The 18,003-nt window shown below is 43.7% G+C and overlaps 1 protein-coding gene across 11 annotated transcripts in view; it reads right to left on the bottom strand.

The window, feature by feature from the left end:
- Positions 1–18,003, bottom strand: part of LOC123762560 (whirlin) — a 261,198-nt gene that overhangs the window by 20,759 nt on the left and 222,436 nt on the right. For 9 of the 11 annotated variants that reach the window (XM_069332492.1, XM_045749087.2, XM_045749086.2 and 6 more), the window contains 6 exons: positions 6,791–6,924; positions 4,438–4,662; positions 4,048–4,192; positions 3,093–3,274; positions 2,074–2,215; positions 642–995 (listed from right to left, as the gene is read on the bottom strand). In XM_069332492.1, the coding sequence (XP_069188593.1) occupies positions 642–995; positions 2,074–2,215; positions 3,093–3,274; positions 4,048–4,192; positions 4,438–4,662; positions 6,791–6,924 (1,182 nt within the window). Of the gene's footprint in view, positions 1–641; positions 996–2,073; positions 2,216–3,092; positions 3,275–4,047; positions 4,193–4,437; positions 4,663–6,790; positions 6,925–7,344; positions 7,366–13,519; positions 13,631–18,003 lie in introns of those variants that run through there. The other 2 variants (XM_069332494.1, XM_069332493.1) reach the window with 2 other exon arrangements.

Below are 18,003 nucleotides of genomic sequence, written 5' to 3'. Positions count from 1 at the left end.
AAACAGTTTGGAGATGTTGAGCCAGACGACAACTTCAAAAGGTCAGATGTAGCATTAACAAGGAACAATGGTGTCGAGCTCAACAAGCCACCATGTAGGACTGAAAACAAACGTTTTTTCACACAAAACCATGCAACTGCCTACTCCCAAAAGCTATAAATGCCAAAAATGCTATAGAATTTTAAAATCTAGCTAGAAAATAAATCACCGAAACAAATGGGGGACCTATGACAAGTCACTGGCTTCCCATCTTTGTTGAAGCCACTATTATGTTAGTGGCCCACAGGTAAATGTATATTCTGCTGCAAGATTTCTGAATTTGTTATATAGAGCTAGAGAGAGAAAGCAGCCATGAGGTACACAAAGCATTCAAGTGGGGTCTGCTATTCAACACGCTTAACATGTTCAATAATAAACATTTGTTTCAGCTTTTGTTACCGTTTCTACTCTTGTAGTTTATGTTCTTCTAAACAAATTTTCTGGAAATTCAACATCTTTTCCAATATCTTTTCATAATGCCTCACTCATATACTATAGGCCAATTTGATTAGATGATCATTAGTTTTTAACTTAATATACAACATTCACACAATTAATACTTTACTTTATGCATGGAAAAGTACATTGACTGTTGCACCTACCCTGCTAGCAGAGGGACTGGAGAGTTGATCCAGACGAAACACTGCATCCCTTTCATCTTTGGGACCACCTGTCACCACAATGTTGTTAACGTGGGGATCCGCTGAAGTCACCAGTGCTATTTTATGATTTGTGTCCTCAGTAACATCATTACTAGACCTTGTGCTTCTCAGTGTGGACTTATAATGAGCATGGGTGGGCATTAAGAGGGCACGTGTGGAAGACACACTGCGTGTGTAAGGAGGGGAACCATCCCGGAATACTGTACGTTGTTCGTCTTCTTCTTCTCTAAGCGCGGCACTCAGGTTACTGAGGGACCGAGTGCCAACAGAGCTCAGTCTGTGGCTTGCATCTCGCTGATAGGAAGAAATAATAATGATGAAAAAATCAGTAGGAGCCATGAACAGGATTCAAACCTGCACTCTATGTACTCCCAAGCACACGCCTGATGCAGGTTCGAATCTTCCTTATGGCTCCTACTAATTTTCTCATTGATACCTCACATTAATACGATTTCTTTGTGCAATAATGATACAGTATTATTATTTAGGATAAAAACCCACACTTTTGTACTTGTGAAATTTATGTAAGGAATTTATGCCAAGTCTTTCGCTCTCTCCTGAGTGCTTTATCAAGGTCTGAGTGTGTGATTAAGACGAGACTTACATCTCTGCATCTAATTTGAAAATGCAATTTGATAAAGCACTCAGGAGAGTGCAAAAGACTTGGTATAAATTCCTTACAAAAATTTTGCACACACACAAGTGTGGGGTTTTATCCTGTTATTATGTCTGTGAGAAGACATTACCATTACTGATATTATTATTATTATTATTAATTATATTTTTATTATTATTAATTATATTTTTATTATTATTATTATTAATATTGCAATTGAAGAGCTGTTTGTAACCTGTTTGGTTGATCGTGTTCCAGGGAAAACTAGTGATACATGTGCATGGCTTAAATTAAGATGAAGTGTGGGAAGGGAAAGCTTAATTTAAGCTTGCTAACAAAGAGTTAAAAGTCTGTACTAAAAAGGTACATGAAAAGATATGTACTAAAAAGGTACTTTTATCTATCCCATCGCTTTACAGTACAGTATTCATAATTTGTAGCTATCCACTATAATTATATGAATGCAATTTATTTACAATCAAGATTGTTAGAAACCCATTGTGCTGTACATACAATATTATACAGTAAATGTTAAATACTGCAAATATGTAAAAAAATAACAATTATTTTGTATAATTGTTAAATCCATCTTAATAATGTTAACAAGAACTAAAATAATTAGAAGGGGTAGTACATAGGCAGAGGTAGGCCTATGTACTCAAGTCAGATTGACAGTTTCAAATTATTGAAGTGAAATGCACAAGATTATAACATATTACTGTAATAAAGGTTATATGAACTTAAAGGGTCAACTACCTGAGCCCGGGTCTTGAGTGTCTTTTGAGAGGACTGTAGTTGTCTCCTCTTCTCCTCGGCCTCAGCCTCTGCCCACTCGGACTCTATCTCCCTCCAGCCCCGTGTCCGGTCCAGGTTCAGGTGGCGACTCACAGCACTCAATCTGGGGGAGTTACTCAAGTTAACTGGGCAACTTTCTTGATACACACCTTTGCCAATACTTCAATTATATACATTATAATAAAAAAAATGACAAAATCTGAAGACCTGAAGTTCAAGAAAAGATCTTCGAAATCAGGATAAAATTAGAAAATCAATAATAATAATAATAATAATAATAATAATAATAATAATAATAATAATAGTAATTGGTTTTATATTGATATTTTCCCACTCCCTCGAGGATATACAGCAGACCCTCCTCACGATGCAACCTCACAACAGTTGCCCAACTATTTATGTTCTGCCCAGGAATCTAATCCAGGATCCCCAGATTGTGAGTCGGGAATGAAGCAAACTGGTCAACTGTACAGTTTGCATACTTTACAAAATTCAATACTGTACCGTACTCTGTTTTTCTCACTTTATATTTCACAGTCTCTGTGGTGTAGTGGTAAGACACTCGCCTGGCATTCTGCGAGCGCTTTGTCATAGGTTTGTATCCTGGCCGGGAAGGATTTACTGAGCGCAAATCCTTAACTGTAGCCTCTGTTTAACTAGACAGTAAAATGTGTACTTGGTTGTAAAAACGATTCTTCGCGGTGGGGATCGTATTCCAGGGACCTGACCGAAACGCTACGCGTACTAGTGGCTGTACAAGAATGTAACAACTCTTGTATATATCTAAAAAAAAAAAAAAAATATTGTCCACTAATTTATCTCTATCTAACTTACAGCATTTATGCATGGGACTCAAACCACTGTCAACTTCTTCAAACTCATTAGCTATTAGAACTACCTAAATCACTACCCTTCCCAATATTGCTGAGTACTGTTATACTGTAGCTGAAGTACATCTCAGAGTGCATGTACAACCCTACCTGGTAGTAATGCTGTGGTCACTGTCTCTTGGGTCAGAGGAGGAAGAGGGAGGCGTCTGGTCCCCCGCCACAGACGACGCTGAAGAATTGTAACCAGAGGATTCACCAGCCACTAGGTCAAGGCCAGCACCTCGCAGCACATCAAGGGCCAGGCGAGGTGAAGACTTGAGCACGTACACCGCCTGTGGCGTGACAATGATCAGGGTAAAATCGGTTTCTTACTTATTTACAACTGTACTCTTTTAAGAAACTATCAAATTTCCTTTAAAATTTTCCCTAACAAACTTCTAGTCAATTAAATTAGGATTGTAGAGTAAATTATATTTATATTACGTGAAAATAGTTTTACTACAGAATTACATACCTACCTTGAAGTGGTTCCTGGGATCAGTGTTCATACTATTAGTAACAAGATAAACAGGCAATATTTATATTTCTGAATTAGAAAACCAATCCATAAGAAATGTTAAACTTATGACTAAAGCTTGATAATTATAATGAAGGGGTTGTAGCTCAACATTTGTAAGGCTGTGAACACTGTAAGAGCAACTTTGATTTCTTATATATGTCCTTCCTTGACAGCAATTGATGGGTAGTAATAAACTGGAAGAGACCCAGATCTGTCACTGGCTGGACAGCAGCCATGGAATTGTGACTGCTGGTAAAGTAACTGGTTATAATTGTCAATAAAATAATCTTCAGGTTATGACTTAATCATTGCTAGAAAAAGTCATGAGAATATCACAGGAAACAACTCACTGTGTAGACCTGACCAAGAGAATCTACAAATCTATACATCCAAAAATTAATCAGAAATTAATCACAGTACAGTACTGTGTATGGGAAGAACCTAAGAGTAAAATAAAATATTGGTGTGATATTGGTTAATTAATTAAAATCCTCTTGTGTAGCAAGAGTGGGAAAACCCTGTATACCTGACGAATAGAGAATATACCTCGGCAAACTCAAGGTGGGTGAAGCTTATGTCATTACAGGCGATGATCTGGTCGCCTGGCCGAAGTCCTGCATTTTTGGCAACTCCACCCACCCTCACACTCTGCACGAAGATTCCAGGTTTCTCTGCTGGGCCCTTGCAGATGCTGAGGAATATAGGGTCAAGTTAGGTGTTTCCTGCTCATGGGTACTCTATAGGAAGAGATCCTGACACCATTATATAAGAGTTAGGAATATGCTATGCCCATTATAACCTACTTATTGGTGCACAATAACAAAGTTTACCCAAGTTTACCCGAATCTACCTGAACATAGATTGGTTCTTTAGGTGTAGCAGACAGTCGTAAAACTACTATGCTGGAGGACAAATAGGTATTTCAATTTTGCTCACCTGCAGCCAAGGCCGACTTTGGCAGTACAAGAGAGGTAGACCCTAGCATAGCCGTCGTTGGCGGCCACTGGATGTGATGTGCTGGGGTTTATATGGTGGAAAGACTCCAAATCGCTCTCATGCGCTGCAGAGGAGGGAAGCGACTGGCTGTAAGTATCTGTTCCATGATCTGATAGGTCCTCGTCATCGTCCACCACCAGCCATGTAAGAGGGTCTCCACGGTGTCTTTAGTCAGGGAGAGCGAGAGAGAGGCACTTAATATTGGTACAGTACTTCAAAGACAGGAATCTCGGGATTACTTAAACAAGTGATGCATTAACATTCTAGCTCAATGGCATCACTTTATTGGTATTATATTTTGCAGTTAAATTGATCACCTAAGTTTATTAGCATGAAAACTACAATACTGCAAGTCATGACAAGAATAAAAACCTCTAATAATGAAGGCAGTCGCGGTCAGGTGTTCATATCAAGCAGGATGGGGGTCGGTTTCTTTAGAATGGGGCATGGGTAGCCAGGAGACCGAAGGGAGGTCCGGGTAGGTGGGTGAGGAGTCGGGAGAGAGGAAGGTAAGTGGGTGGGGAGTCGGGAGAGAGGAAGGTAAGTGGGTGGGGAGTCGGGAGAGAGGAGGGTAAGTGGGTGGGGAGTCGGGAGAGAGGAAGGTAGGTGGGTGGGGAGCCGGGAGAGAGGAAGGTAGGTGGGTGGGGAGTCGGGAGAGAGGAGGGTAGGTGGGTGGGGAGTCGGGAGAGAGGAAGGTAGGTGGGTGGGGAGTCGGGAGAGAGGAAGGTAGGTGGGTGGGGAGTCAGGAGAGAGGAAGGTAGGTGGGGTGGGGAGTCGGGAGAGAGGAAGGTAAGTGGGGTGGGGAGTCGGGAGAGAGGAGGGTAAGTGGGTGGGGAGTCAGAATACCACCACTTTAATTATTTATTTATATATATATATATACAAGAGGGTATATTGGGTTTATGAGGGAACATAGCATTGATGTTTTTACATTCTTGTAAAGTCACTAACACGCATAGCATTTTGGGCAGGTCCTTAATCTAACAGATAATTTTAAGTAGGTAATTTCTAGCAAAATTTAAGAAAATGTTAACAGGTACATTGTAAGAATATTTGACAAATATTAGTATGTACATTAAAGTAAAATTTGACGGTTATCAACAGGTACATTGTAGCATAATTTGAAGATTATTTCAAGGTATAATGCAGTCAAATATGCATTCAATATAACAACCCATGATATAAGATGATAGCAATGATTACAATGGTGAAGTTGTTTAGCTTAGGTACATATATTGGGGGACTGGGTAGCACTAGATACAGTGCGAGTTTAAAGCACTAAGTAGGAAAGTATGTAGATGAAATTAGGTACTTTTTGGTTTCATTTTTGAATAAGGCAAAAGTTGGATAGCTTTTCAATTCGTTAGGGAGCGAGTTCCATAGACTAGGTTCCTTTATTTGCATAGTGTTTTTACACAGATTAAGTTTGACTTTGGGGATATCAAAGAGATATTTATTTCTGGTGTGGTAATTATGGGTTCTATTACATCTATCCAGGAAGAGTTTTAGATCAAGGATTGCATTTAAGAACAGATTAATGTAAATGGCACAAGAGAATGTGTGGAGTGAGTTTATGTTTAGCATGTTTTAGGGATTTAAACAGGAGGGGGGGGGGGGGGCTGAGTGTTGTCTGAAAGCAGAGTTTGTTATTGTTCCGATAGCAGATTTTTGTTAGGTGATGATGGGCAGTAGGTAGTTTGCAATGGTTGAACCCCATACACAGATACCATATGTGAGATAGTAAGATTAGCACAGAGTATAGTGAGAGGAGTCAGAGTTTGGAACATAATATCTGATTTTTAGATTTAGAGTGACTTAGATTTTTAGTGGTATTCTAAGTACAGGAATAAAACTAACTACAGTAATACTTAATTTATAATATTACTGTATATTGTATTTCATTATTTTTACCATGTGCCAATTATTTTGGAAATTTTGGTTAAAATTTTAGGTATTGTATTTTGAAATATTAAATATTTATAATTACGAATATTACTTTGTTGCATAACACTGAGCATAATGTCTGTAATAATTCTACATTATTCATATAATTTTAAAGGAATCACAAGTACTGTGATCGTCATGTTATAATAACTGTCATACTAGCAAGATAAGGGAGGTGGAATATCCCCGAGAATGTGCCCTCCACCCTCTACTCATGCTATCATATACAGTATGATCATTTCCTGTAGTTACTGCTAGGTAAGTACAGTTAGGCGGCCGCCTCTACTGCTTACTGGGATTACACCGGGCCTGAAACACACCAGCTGGTAAAAGTGTACCAGGAACTCACTCTTTGAGGGGGATGATGCCGGCACTCTTGACCTTGAGCAAGACGGAGGCCTTGCTCTGAACCATGGCAGTGACCTCCCTGTGGACCGCCTGCTCAACGCACAGGTTGTTGACCTTCAGCACCTGGTCACCAGCCTGGAACATAATACGTGGAATTGGAGGTCAAGGCCATGGTCATACTAAACATACGGTAATTAATGATGACGGCACAGCAAATGTTGGTGAAGGATACATGGCCATGTTAGGTATGTTCCTCGTTTAACGGAATCCTACAGCAAGAGATCCTCACACCACTATACAGTAATAATAAGTAATACATGACGGTGACACTACGTGTAATGACGGTGACCTTGTCCAGCCTTCTCCCACATCTCTTAAGTCTGAGCCAATGTGAGAACACGTGCATATAATTATGAGAGACTGGACGAATAATGAGTGACCCCTATTTATAGCCCATCAATGGTAAACATATCTTATAATGTATCCATACACAACTGTTAACTGTATAGTCATAATCAGCTTATATAATGAGATATTAGTCTCGAAATCACGTACTTGCATTTGTGTTCACTACTATCTTTCAAGATATGGCACCTGAAGTGTTGACAACCAGACTTACTGCAGCAACAAGGTGACTCGAACCAGCATCTGGGTAGTCCCAGCCGCGTTATGTGTAAAACTTGGAATGGCTTCAGTAGAAGCTTTAAGATGACCAATAACTGCAGTACTAAAAATCATAGCAGCTCGTGAAAATTGACCGTCCAGTTGTCTATTCATGGGTGCTCGGTTATGTTAGGCTCGCTCAACAATTTAGTACATCAGTTTAATGACGTTGTGAATGTTCGAGAGGACGGGCTGCCCAGGTACCTATTTACTGAGGGGTGAATAGCGGCATCAGATGAAAGGAAACGTACCCAACCGTCTCTGTGGTGTCTGGGGTTGAACCCGGGACCCTAGATTGCGGGCCGATAGATACAATTTAAACAAAAACAAAAAGTTTAACCAGGGATACGTAATAATAATCTGGTACACTACTATAATTCAGTCTTTACTTGTAATAGTGGTGGTAGGGAACTACGTGATGCTATAAAATCCCCATCACACAGCTAGGCTGTATGACTAACCATACTGTGTGATGGGGATTTTATAGCATCACGTAGTTGGCGTTTTTGACACACTGTACTCCACTTCATATAGTCTAGGGTAGCTGCACTAATGCAGATGTACCTCATGTATTAATAAAAAAAAGGGGGGTGTGGGTCTCGGGGTCCCTCCACCCGCCCACACTCATACACTCAACCATCAACTCATCAAGATTGTAACTTGCTTAGCTAAATGAATTGTGGGGTTCAGCCCCTGAGCCCATTATGTGCCTCTGTAACCCTTTCCACTACCGCCCACAAGATGGGTATGGGGTGCATAATAAACAAACTAAACTAACTCTATGCGACTCATTCACTCACTGACTCACTGTAAGTAGCCATGATCCTACCATAATATATAAGCATTATTTACAATGGAATAAACTTTGGTTAAATTTGCGTTATATAAAACATTGTTGAATATACTTCAGGGTTGCCAAAGACTTAAACCTCTTATAAGAAGCGACTTATAGGTTGAGAGGGGGAAGGAGAGCAGGGTTATCTTGAGGTTATCTTGAGATGATTTTTTTTTTTTTTTTGAGATATATACAAGAGTTGTTACATTCTTGTACAGCCACTAGTACGCGTAGCGTTTCGGGCAGGTCCCTGGAATACGATCCCCTGCCGCGAAGAATCGTTTTTTCATCCAAGTACACATTTTACTGTTGCGTTAAACAGAGGCTACAGTTAAGGAATTGCGCCCAGTAAATCCTCCCCGGCCAGGATACGAACCCATGACATAGCGCTCGCGGAACGCCAGGCGAGTGTCTTACCACTACACCACGGAGACTGATTTCGAGGCTTAGCATCCCCACGGCCCGGTCCTCGACCAGGCCTCCTTTTTGTTACACACCCCAGGAAGCAGCCCGTAGCAACTGTCTAACTCCCAGGTACCTATTTACTGCTCGGTGAACAGGGGCCTCAGGGTGAAAGAAACTCCGCCCATTTGTTTCCGCCTCCACCGGGGATCGAACCCGGAACCTCAGGACTGAGAATCCGGAGGGAAGGGCAGGAGTGACAACAGAAGACAGATCTACTTGTCGAGGTCAGTTTAGATAGTTTATAATGATGGCCGCCACCACAGGAGACGTAAGTCACTGAATTTTTGTATTATTATTATTTTCTACCACAGACGTGGCCACACATTTACAATGCTAACCAGCATATATACATTTTCTTTCGTCTTCCATGGACAGCGTTAGAAATCTGTTATACATATAGTTCAGTGATTTAGAGAACAGCCACAGAAGGTGATGTGCTTTAAAGTGCAGAAGGTAGTGCTTTTAAAGTGCTAAATATGACCGAGATTCAAAGGAAGAGGTCACTTTCACTTTATGAGTTCAGGAAGAACATGAACAACGTGAGGAAGGTAAACTTTGGATTTTTGGTTAATAAGATTTTGGCCAATATAACATTTTGGATTTGGATTTTCATTTAAAAAATCAGTGCAACCTGCCTAAGAAAGTATTTATTCTATTTTCTACGTATCAAGCAAAAACAATTATTTTGTATTTTTTCCCGCCGGTTCATAAGCGCTTGCTTCATCTACACTTTATATTTTTTTAAATAATGTATATTGCACCATCAAGTGTGATTGTAGAAGGCTGGCAGTGGGTGTGGTGTTATCAGGATTGCGTCGGCTGGCTCCCAGTAATGACGCCGCCATGACTAAGGTGCCCCCACCCGCCCTCCTGGGTGACGCTCTCAACACTGAGGTGTCGTGACCTCACACCTTCTACTCTCTATTTACAAACTGGTCGGCTAACTAAATATGCTTTCAAATAAACGATATAAAGGCTGAGAGTAAAAATTTGGGAAATTGTTAAGGCCTATGCGTTGAGAAGAGGCTCAACTTGAACATTCCCATGCAAAACATGACACGGTATCTGTGAATGGCGCTTAACACCGCAAACTATCTTAAACCCACAATCCCCCCCCCCACCACCCCCACCCCTCGCTCTTAGCAATAGTCAGCTATCAATCAAGAACTGTAACAAATTCTGTCTTCAGACAACAACAGCCTCTCCAATTAAATCCCTGAAGACAATACATTTCAATACTAACAATGAAATTCTTCCCCGATGGACGTAAAAGATTGTTTGCTCATTTATTATGCACCTCATACCCATCCCGTGGGCGGTAACGACTAAGACTTCAGAGGCACACAATCGGTTCAAGAACTGAGCCCCAAAGTTCATTTAGCCAAGTAAGTAACAATTTGGTGAACCTAAGAACATTACCAAAGAATCAATCAGTCATTCCCAAAGTCCGTCTATATATATCAAACACGTCATGCAAATAAATTGACCTTAAATATGGACCTCCCTTTAATGAAGCATATAAACATGTACTTTATTCAACGGTAAAGCAAATAACTAAACTACCTAATTTTCTCACCTTAGACCCCACCTTGTTATTCTCGCTATGTAGTTTTAGTTTAGTTCATTTATTATGCACCCCATACCCATCTTGTGGGCGGTAGTGGAAAGGGTTACAGAGGCACATAATGGGCTCAGGGACTGAACCCCACAATTCATTTAGCTAAGCAAGTTACAATCTTGATGAGCTAGTTACAAAATTCAGTATAAGTCATCACATCAACAATGGGTTCGAGATCGACCTCAAGTACAGTTTCTAAATTAAGCAACTGACATATGTGGAGAGCTAGTGTCACAATTGATATGTTTGTCCTGCACACCGTCCCCCATCCAGTGGGCAGTGGTGGATAGGTTACAATCACTTAGTTACTACCTACAGTTAGCAAACTGGGGATATTTGACTACGATTTCTGGTGGCAGATCATTTTGAATGAAATATTTACACATCTTTAGAACATTTGTTATAGAATCGTCTCTGAATTCATGTATCTTTTCGCACTCCATCACATAGTGACGGAGGGTGTGCGAATAATTTTGTTGACACAGTTTACATTTGGTCAGGTTTACATCGGCAGATAATGAAAATTCCCAGAGATACTTGTAATCGAGTCTAAGCCGAGCAGTAGAAACATCTAGAAGTCTGCTGACTTTATTGGATGAACCATAGATGTGTGGCTCCTCTTGCATGCCAGTATGATGATAGATGGAATTACTGGTGTCAATTTCACTTTTAAGTACACTTACATCGCATCAGGCTTGGATACCCATGTGCATGGCTTACAGGTTCCGGAAAATGAGAGGAAATGTCAGCACTGTGGGGAAATGTCCGATAGACCACTGGAACATTATCTAACACAGTGCACAGTTACAAACCCATTAAGATTTCAACTTAGATTCAACAGAGCAGAAGAAGTTGTTAAATGAATGACAAATATTCATCCACACTTGATTAGCCGATTAAAACAGACACACAGCTTACCAAAGAGCCGAAACTCAACCCTCCCGCAAGCACAACTAGGCGAGTACAGCTTAGCCCGGTACACGCTCAAGTTACTTAAGTTTCCCCAACAACATAAAACCATATTTTCATTTCGTTTTCTGTGGATAACTCGTCGCCGATAACACAAGGTGACCTTTCTGTTTAGTTCAATTCATTCATCATGCACTTCTGTGATTAATTATCACATAAATTACAACACACTCCACCACCGCCCCCTTCTCTATGAGCTTAGGCAATCTATATCAGTACTAATTACAAGTTTTATTGCCCCAAATTAGTGATAGTTACGAGGAGAGTGATCTAAGTACAGTACTGTATGTAGCTGGTACAGCACACGGCATGAGATTACTCAGTAAGACATGCAGGTATCTTATGGCTGGAAATGGGAACAAACCCATTATTTGTATTAGTGCAGGTGGAAATGATGTTGGACGAGTTAGGAGTGAGGCACTGATACAGAGGTTTAAAACAGCCATAGAATTAGTTAGGAGCAAGGGAGGAATCCCGATCATATGTGGCATTCTTCCATGAAAGGGAGTTGGAAATGAATGGTTGTCGAGGGCACTTGGTGTCAATTGCCGGCTGGAAAAATATTGCAAATCAAATGCAATATCGTTCATAGATAGCTGGGAACACTTCTATGGAAGAGATGAAATGTATGCTCGTGATGGGGTGCATCTATCGAGGGCTGAGGTTGTTGCTGTTTTTGCGAACTCGTTGGAACCAGTGATTGGAGCGTTTGTTTGGGTTTAAACTGTTAGCAGATAGTGGTATAGGAATTGATATGGAGAAATGAGGTTATAAAAGTACGTGTTTGTGGGGGGAAACAAATTGGTAAAATGATCAGGGAAAGAGAAGGGCCTCAAAATAGCAATACACTTAGGGTATATTACACTAACAGTTAAGTTGATTTATTGATTTGTGGAACCAATTACCACGTAACGTGGTGGAGGTGGGGTCCCTCGATTGTTTCAAGCGCGGGTTGGACATGTATATGAGTGGGATTGGGTGGTTATAGATAGGAGCTGCCTCGTATGGGCCAATAGGCCTTCTGCAGTTACCCTTGTTCATATGTTCTCCTTATGTTCTTATGTATTGGCAGCTTACAGTGACTGTGTGTGTGTATTTACTATTTTTATCTGCAAAATCAAGTCATTAGCTCTTTGACCCCCCCCCCTTTCTAACTAATTTATTTTTCCTCTATTACATATATTTATCTTACACACACACATCCCCAGGAAGCAGCCCGTAGCAGCTGTCTTACTCCCAGGTACCTATATACTGCTAGGTGAACAGGGGCATCAGCGTGGAAGAAACTCTGCTCATTTGTTTCTGCCTCTGCCGGGGATCGAACCCTTACCCTGAGGACTAAGATTCCAGAGCGCTGTCCACTCAACCGCGAGACCCCTGTACCACTGTGTATGTGTGTGTGTGTATGTGTGTGTACTTACCTAGTTGTACTCACCTAGTTGTGTTTGCGGGGGTTGAGCTCTGGCTCTTTGGTCCCGCCTCTCAACTGTCAAGCAACTGGTGTACAGGTTCCTGAGCCTACTGGGCTCTGTCATATCTACATTTGAAACTATGTATGGAGTCAGCCTCCACCACATCACTGCCTAATGCATTCCATTTGTTAACTACCCTGACACTGAAAAAATTCTTTCTAACGTCTCTGTGGCTCATGTGGGTCAGAGAGAGAGAGAGAGAGAGAGAGAGAGAGAGAGAGAGAGAGAGAGAGAGAGAGAGAGAGAGAGAGAGAGATAGAGAGATAGAGAGATAGAGAGATAGATAGATATAGATAGATATAGATAGATATAGATAGATATAGATAGATATAGATAGAGATAGATAGAGATAGATAGAGATAGATATAGATAGATATAGATAGATATAGATAGATATAGATAGATATAGATAGATATAGATAGATATAGATAGATATAGATAGATATAGATAGATATAGATAGATATAGATAGATATAGATAGATATAGATAGATATAGATAGATATAGATAGATATAGATAGATATAGATAGATATAGATAGATATAGATAGATAGATAGATAGATATTGCAGTATCACGCAGGCTTGTAATAACCGCACCTCTACCACCACCACCACAACACAAGATTTTGCAACAACTCAAATCAGAACAACGAAAAAACTATCAACAAAAATTGCAATCCATCGCCACAGAGCGTGAAAATAACCTTCCTAGGGAGCGGATGACAAACGACCTGCTGGGCAGGGGTGGTTGTGTGGTTATGGCTGGTACTTGTGGCCCGCGGTCGCCAAGAACCCTAGGCGGGGGTCGCTAAGTCGCTGTTCCCACGTGATAATGAGATCGTTTGGTGTTAGTTTGTGTGGTTGGAGTGGGCGGTGTGTGGGCGGTGTGTGGGCGGGTAGCGGCGCCTCCTGTCCTTCACCGACCGCTGCTAATGAATGAGCCTGACGAGGACTCTGAGGTAAACATCAGCAACACCCACCTCCTCCTTCTCCACACCACGCAACACGTACATTCATCACAGTTTACCTCTCCAACTGCCGACACTTAGACTGCAAAAACTACTTTCTACAGGTGCTACACGGCCACTAGGGATGGGTGCGGGGAGGGTGGAGTGGTGGAGGGGGGTCTAACGGGAGGTGTTAGGGGGGAGGAGGCGAGCAATTTGAAGAGCGTCAACGCTTTAGTCCTGGTGAGAGCGTCTGGCTCGTCACACCTCACACCGCTACCAACCTTAGAACACCAACTGTCGGAATGTCTGGGTTTTTGTTATACTGAAGGACATAATAATAATAATAATAATAATAATAATAATTGCATAATCTGAGACGTATATAATGTCCCGAGAATGTGAAGTCTGGTCAAAAATTGTGACACTCGGAGCCAACTACGCTACACAACTCCCCTATTATATCTTGTGTGACAACCCTACACCTCCATTATATCCTGACACCCCTACACCCCCCATTATATCTTGTGTGACAACCCTACACCTCCATTATATCCTGACACCCCTACACCCCCCATTATATCTTGTGTGACACCCCTACACCCCCCATTATATCTTGTGTGACACCCTACACCCCCATTATATCTTGTGTGACACCCTACACCCCCATTATATCTTGTGTGACACCCCTACACCCCCCATTATATCTTGTGTGACACCCTACACCCCCATTATATCTTGTGTGACACCCCTACACCCCCCATTATATCTTGTGTGACACCCTACACCCCCATTATATCTTGTGTGACACCCTACATATACACCCCTATATCATGTGACGTCATACATACAAGGCAATATACAAACACAGGTCTTGCATATAGGTCAGTATTATAGAACTGATCGTATGTCTATTTTTGTATTCCCATTGTCTCCTATTATTGTGATATTTCTCTATAGAATCTCTGGCAATCAGTCCCACATTCGGGATAACTTGGCGTCCATTTTCTTTTTTTTGCAGGGATACTATTGTGTGCTAAGTGTTGCTTGTTCCTGTTTTACTTGGGCGGAGTATGAGTATTTATGACCCGTATGGTCGCTGCAGTAATTGGTGTCCTTGTTCGTCATCGTCAGGTACTCTACTGTCATAACACTGATTACACTGTAGTTTTGTTTGATTAAAGAGTTTAGGAGCTCGTAAGTGCTACCAGGTTGCCTACAAGAAATAATAACCTTGGGGCGACAACGGCCTCGTACAGTTTCCGAGTTTGTAAATGGTTTAGCAAAAACAAACTAAACCGCCATGGTGAAGGAGAGATGTATATACGGGTCTCAGGAATGCACAGTTCAGTGCCTGATGACTCCTTGGCTCTGGGCCTCAGTTCCCTGTGAAACACACACACCTCAAAGTGCATTATTCAGTTGTACAAGAAGACATAAACAACACCGGCCTAACACTGAGAGTTACACTTCTGGCTGGTCTAAAGAGGCGTCCGTCAGTGTCGCTCAAAGTAACATTCTTAAGACAAATTGAATAAAATATACAGCTCACAATTCGAGTGATGATATATATACTGGTAAAATGTCAGAAGTTGAACTGAAGTGAACGATAATGGGTTGCAATTTTCCGACATTAAGCGATATGTTGTAAGAAATATGAGAAATATATAGTTTCCTTTAAGAGGGATACACTTTTCTTCCGACATGTGCCACAAGACTGAGGCCCTGTGCCACAAGACTGAGGCCCTGTGCCACAATACTGAGGCCCTGTGCCACAAGACTGAGGCCTTGTGCCACAAGACTGAGGCCCTGTGCCACAAGACTGAGGCTCTGTGCCACAAGACTGAGGGCCTCGTGCCACAAGACTGAGGCCCTGTGCCACAAGACTGAGGCCTTGTGCCACAAGACTGAGGCCCTGTGCCACAAGACTGAGGCCCTGTGCCACAAGACTGAGGCCTTGTGCCACAAGACTGAGGCCCTGTGCCACAAGACTGAGGCCCTGTGCCACAAGACTGAGGCCCTGTGCCACAAGACTGAGGCCCTGTGCCACAAGACTGAGGCCCCGTGCCACAAGACTGAGGCTCTGTGCCACAAGACTGAGGGCCCCGTGCCACAAGACTGAGGCCCTGTGCCACAAGACTGAGGCCCTGTGCCACAAGACTGAGGCCCTGTGCCACAAGACTGAGGCCCCGTGCCACAAGACTGAGGCTCTGTGCCACAAGACTGAGGGCCCCGTGCCACAAGACTGAGGCCCTGTGCCACAAGACTGAGGCCCTGTGCCACAAGACTGAGGCTCTGATGTGCCACAAGACTGAGGCCCTGTGCCACAAGACTGAGGCCCCGTGCCACAAGACTGAGGCTCTGTGCCACAAGACTGAGGCTCTGTGCCACAAGACTGAGGGCCCCGTGCCACAAGACTGAGGCCCTGTGCCATAAGACTGAGGCCCTGTGCCACAAGACTGAGGCTCTGATGTGCCACAAGACTGAGGCCCTGTGCCACAAGACTCAAAACACTGCAGCAAAGAGGCGGAGATAATACGCCACAAACGCCTGCCACAATTTCCACTAAACACTCCCCCAGACCAGTGCTGCTGCCCCCTCCACCGCCTCCTGGTCACCCTCACGACTAACGTCAGCCTCGGGTGGAACAGTGCTCCTCCACACGTGCTCACGCCAGAGTGGGTCTGGTCCTCGACGCTCTACGGGTAGCTGCTCCAAGACAGAAAAACTCTGCTCAATTTGGCAGCCTTCTTCCACGCTGTTTTGTCTGCCTGGTGGCCATGGTGGCCCCCCGAGGACTCTGGCTCTCAAGGATTTGGTCCTCGACAGATTTTGTGGGTGGCTTAGTGGGGGGGGGGTGTCTCCTGCACCCCCACCCCCTTCACGCACTCACCACCATATGCAGGCGATGAGTCACAATAACGTGGCTGAAGTATGTTGACCAGACCACACACTAGAAGTTGAAAGGACGACGATGTTTCGGTCCGTCCTGGACCATTTTCAAGTCGATTCAACTTGAGAATGATCCAGGACGGACCGAAACGTCGTCGTCCCTTCAACTTCTAGTGTGTGGTCTGGTCAACTCACCACCATACGCTACCCCTCACACACTCACCTCCGTCTTGTTCGTCAAAAATATAAACAAACCAAAACAGAACACTTACGGACGTCGAGGTCGACCGTAGAATTACTGTGAAAATAATTTCCAGAAAACGCGGGCTGTCTGAGAGTATAATGACAGCACGTCTCCCATGCTAGCGGTGGCTGCCACCAGACAGCCCCGCTCCTGTGCCAGGTAAGTCCACTACGGGCTCACTATAGCCCGTGCTACTTGCAACCTTTTGTTCTGAGTAGCTGAATCTACAACAATAGTGATGGCTGGCGACCATGGGGGCCAGGGGTGGGTGGCTAGGCTGGGATTCGGGTGGATGGATGCGCTAGGATTCTTCTGGGACTCTGGGTTATTCTAGGTAGATGGGTGAACTGGGATTCTGGGTGGAAGTGCTGGGATACTTCTGAGTCGATGGGTGGGCTGGGATTTTGTGGGTTATTGGGCTTGGATGCGTGGACCACAAGGCGGAGGTGCAGTAACTGGTGGCGGCCCTGGTGGTGGCACTGGTGATGGCACTGGTGGTGGCACTGGTGGTGGCACTGGGTGGCACTGGTGATGGCACTGGTGGTGGCACTGGTGGTGGCACTGGTGATGGCACTGGTGGTGGCACTGGTGGTGGCACTGGTGATGGCATTGGTGGTGGCACTGGTGGTGGCACTGGTGGTGGCACTGGTGATGGCACTGGTGGTGGCACTGGTGATGGCACTGGTGGTGGCACTGGTGATGGCACTGGTGGTGGCACTGGTGGAGGCCCTGGTGGTGGCACTGGTGGTGGCACTGGTGGAGGCACTGGTGGCGGTCCTGGTGGTGGCACTGGTGGAGGCCCTGGTGGTGGCACTGGTGATGGCACTGGTGGTGGCACTGGTGGTGGCACTGGTGGTGGCACTGGTGGCGGCACTGGTGATGGCACTGGTGGTGGCACTGGTGGTGGCACTGGTGGAGGCCCTGGTGGTGGCACTGGTGGCACTGGTGGTGGCACTGGTGATGGCACTGGTGGTGGCACTGGTGATGGCACTGGTGGCGGCACTGGTGGTGGCACTGGTGGTGGCACTGGTGGAGGCACTGGTGGTGGCACTGGTGGTGGCACTGGTGGCGGCACTGGCGATGGCACTGGTGGAGGCACTGGTGG

Source organism: Procambarus clarkii, chromosome 27, assembly GCF_040958095.1.
Source record: "Procambarus clarkii isolate CNS0578487 chromosome 27, FALCON_Pclarkii_2.0, whole genome shotgun sequence".
Lineage (NCBI taxonomy): Eukaryota > Metazoa > Arthropoda > Malacostraca > Decapoda > Cambaridae > Procambarus > Procambarus clarkii.
The sequence above is the reverse complement of the archived record's forward strand: the minus strand, read 5'-3'. Positions and strand labels throughout refer to the sequence as shown.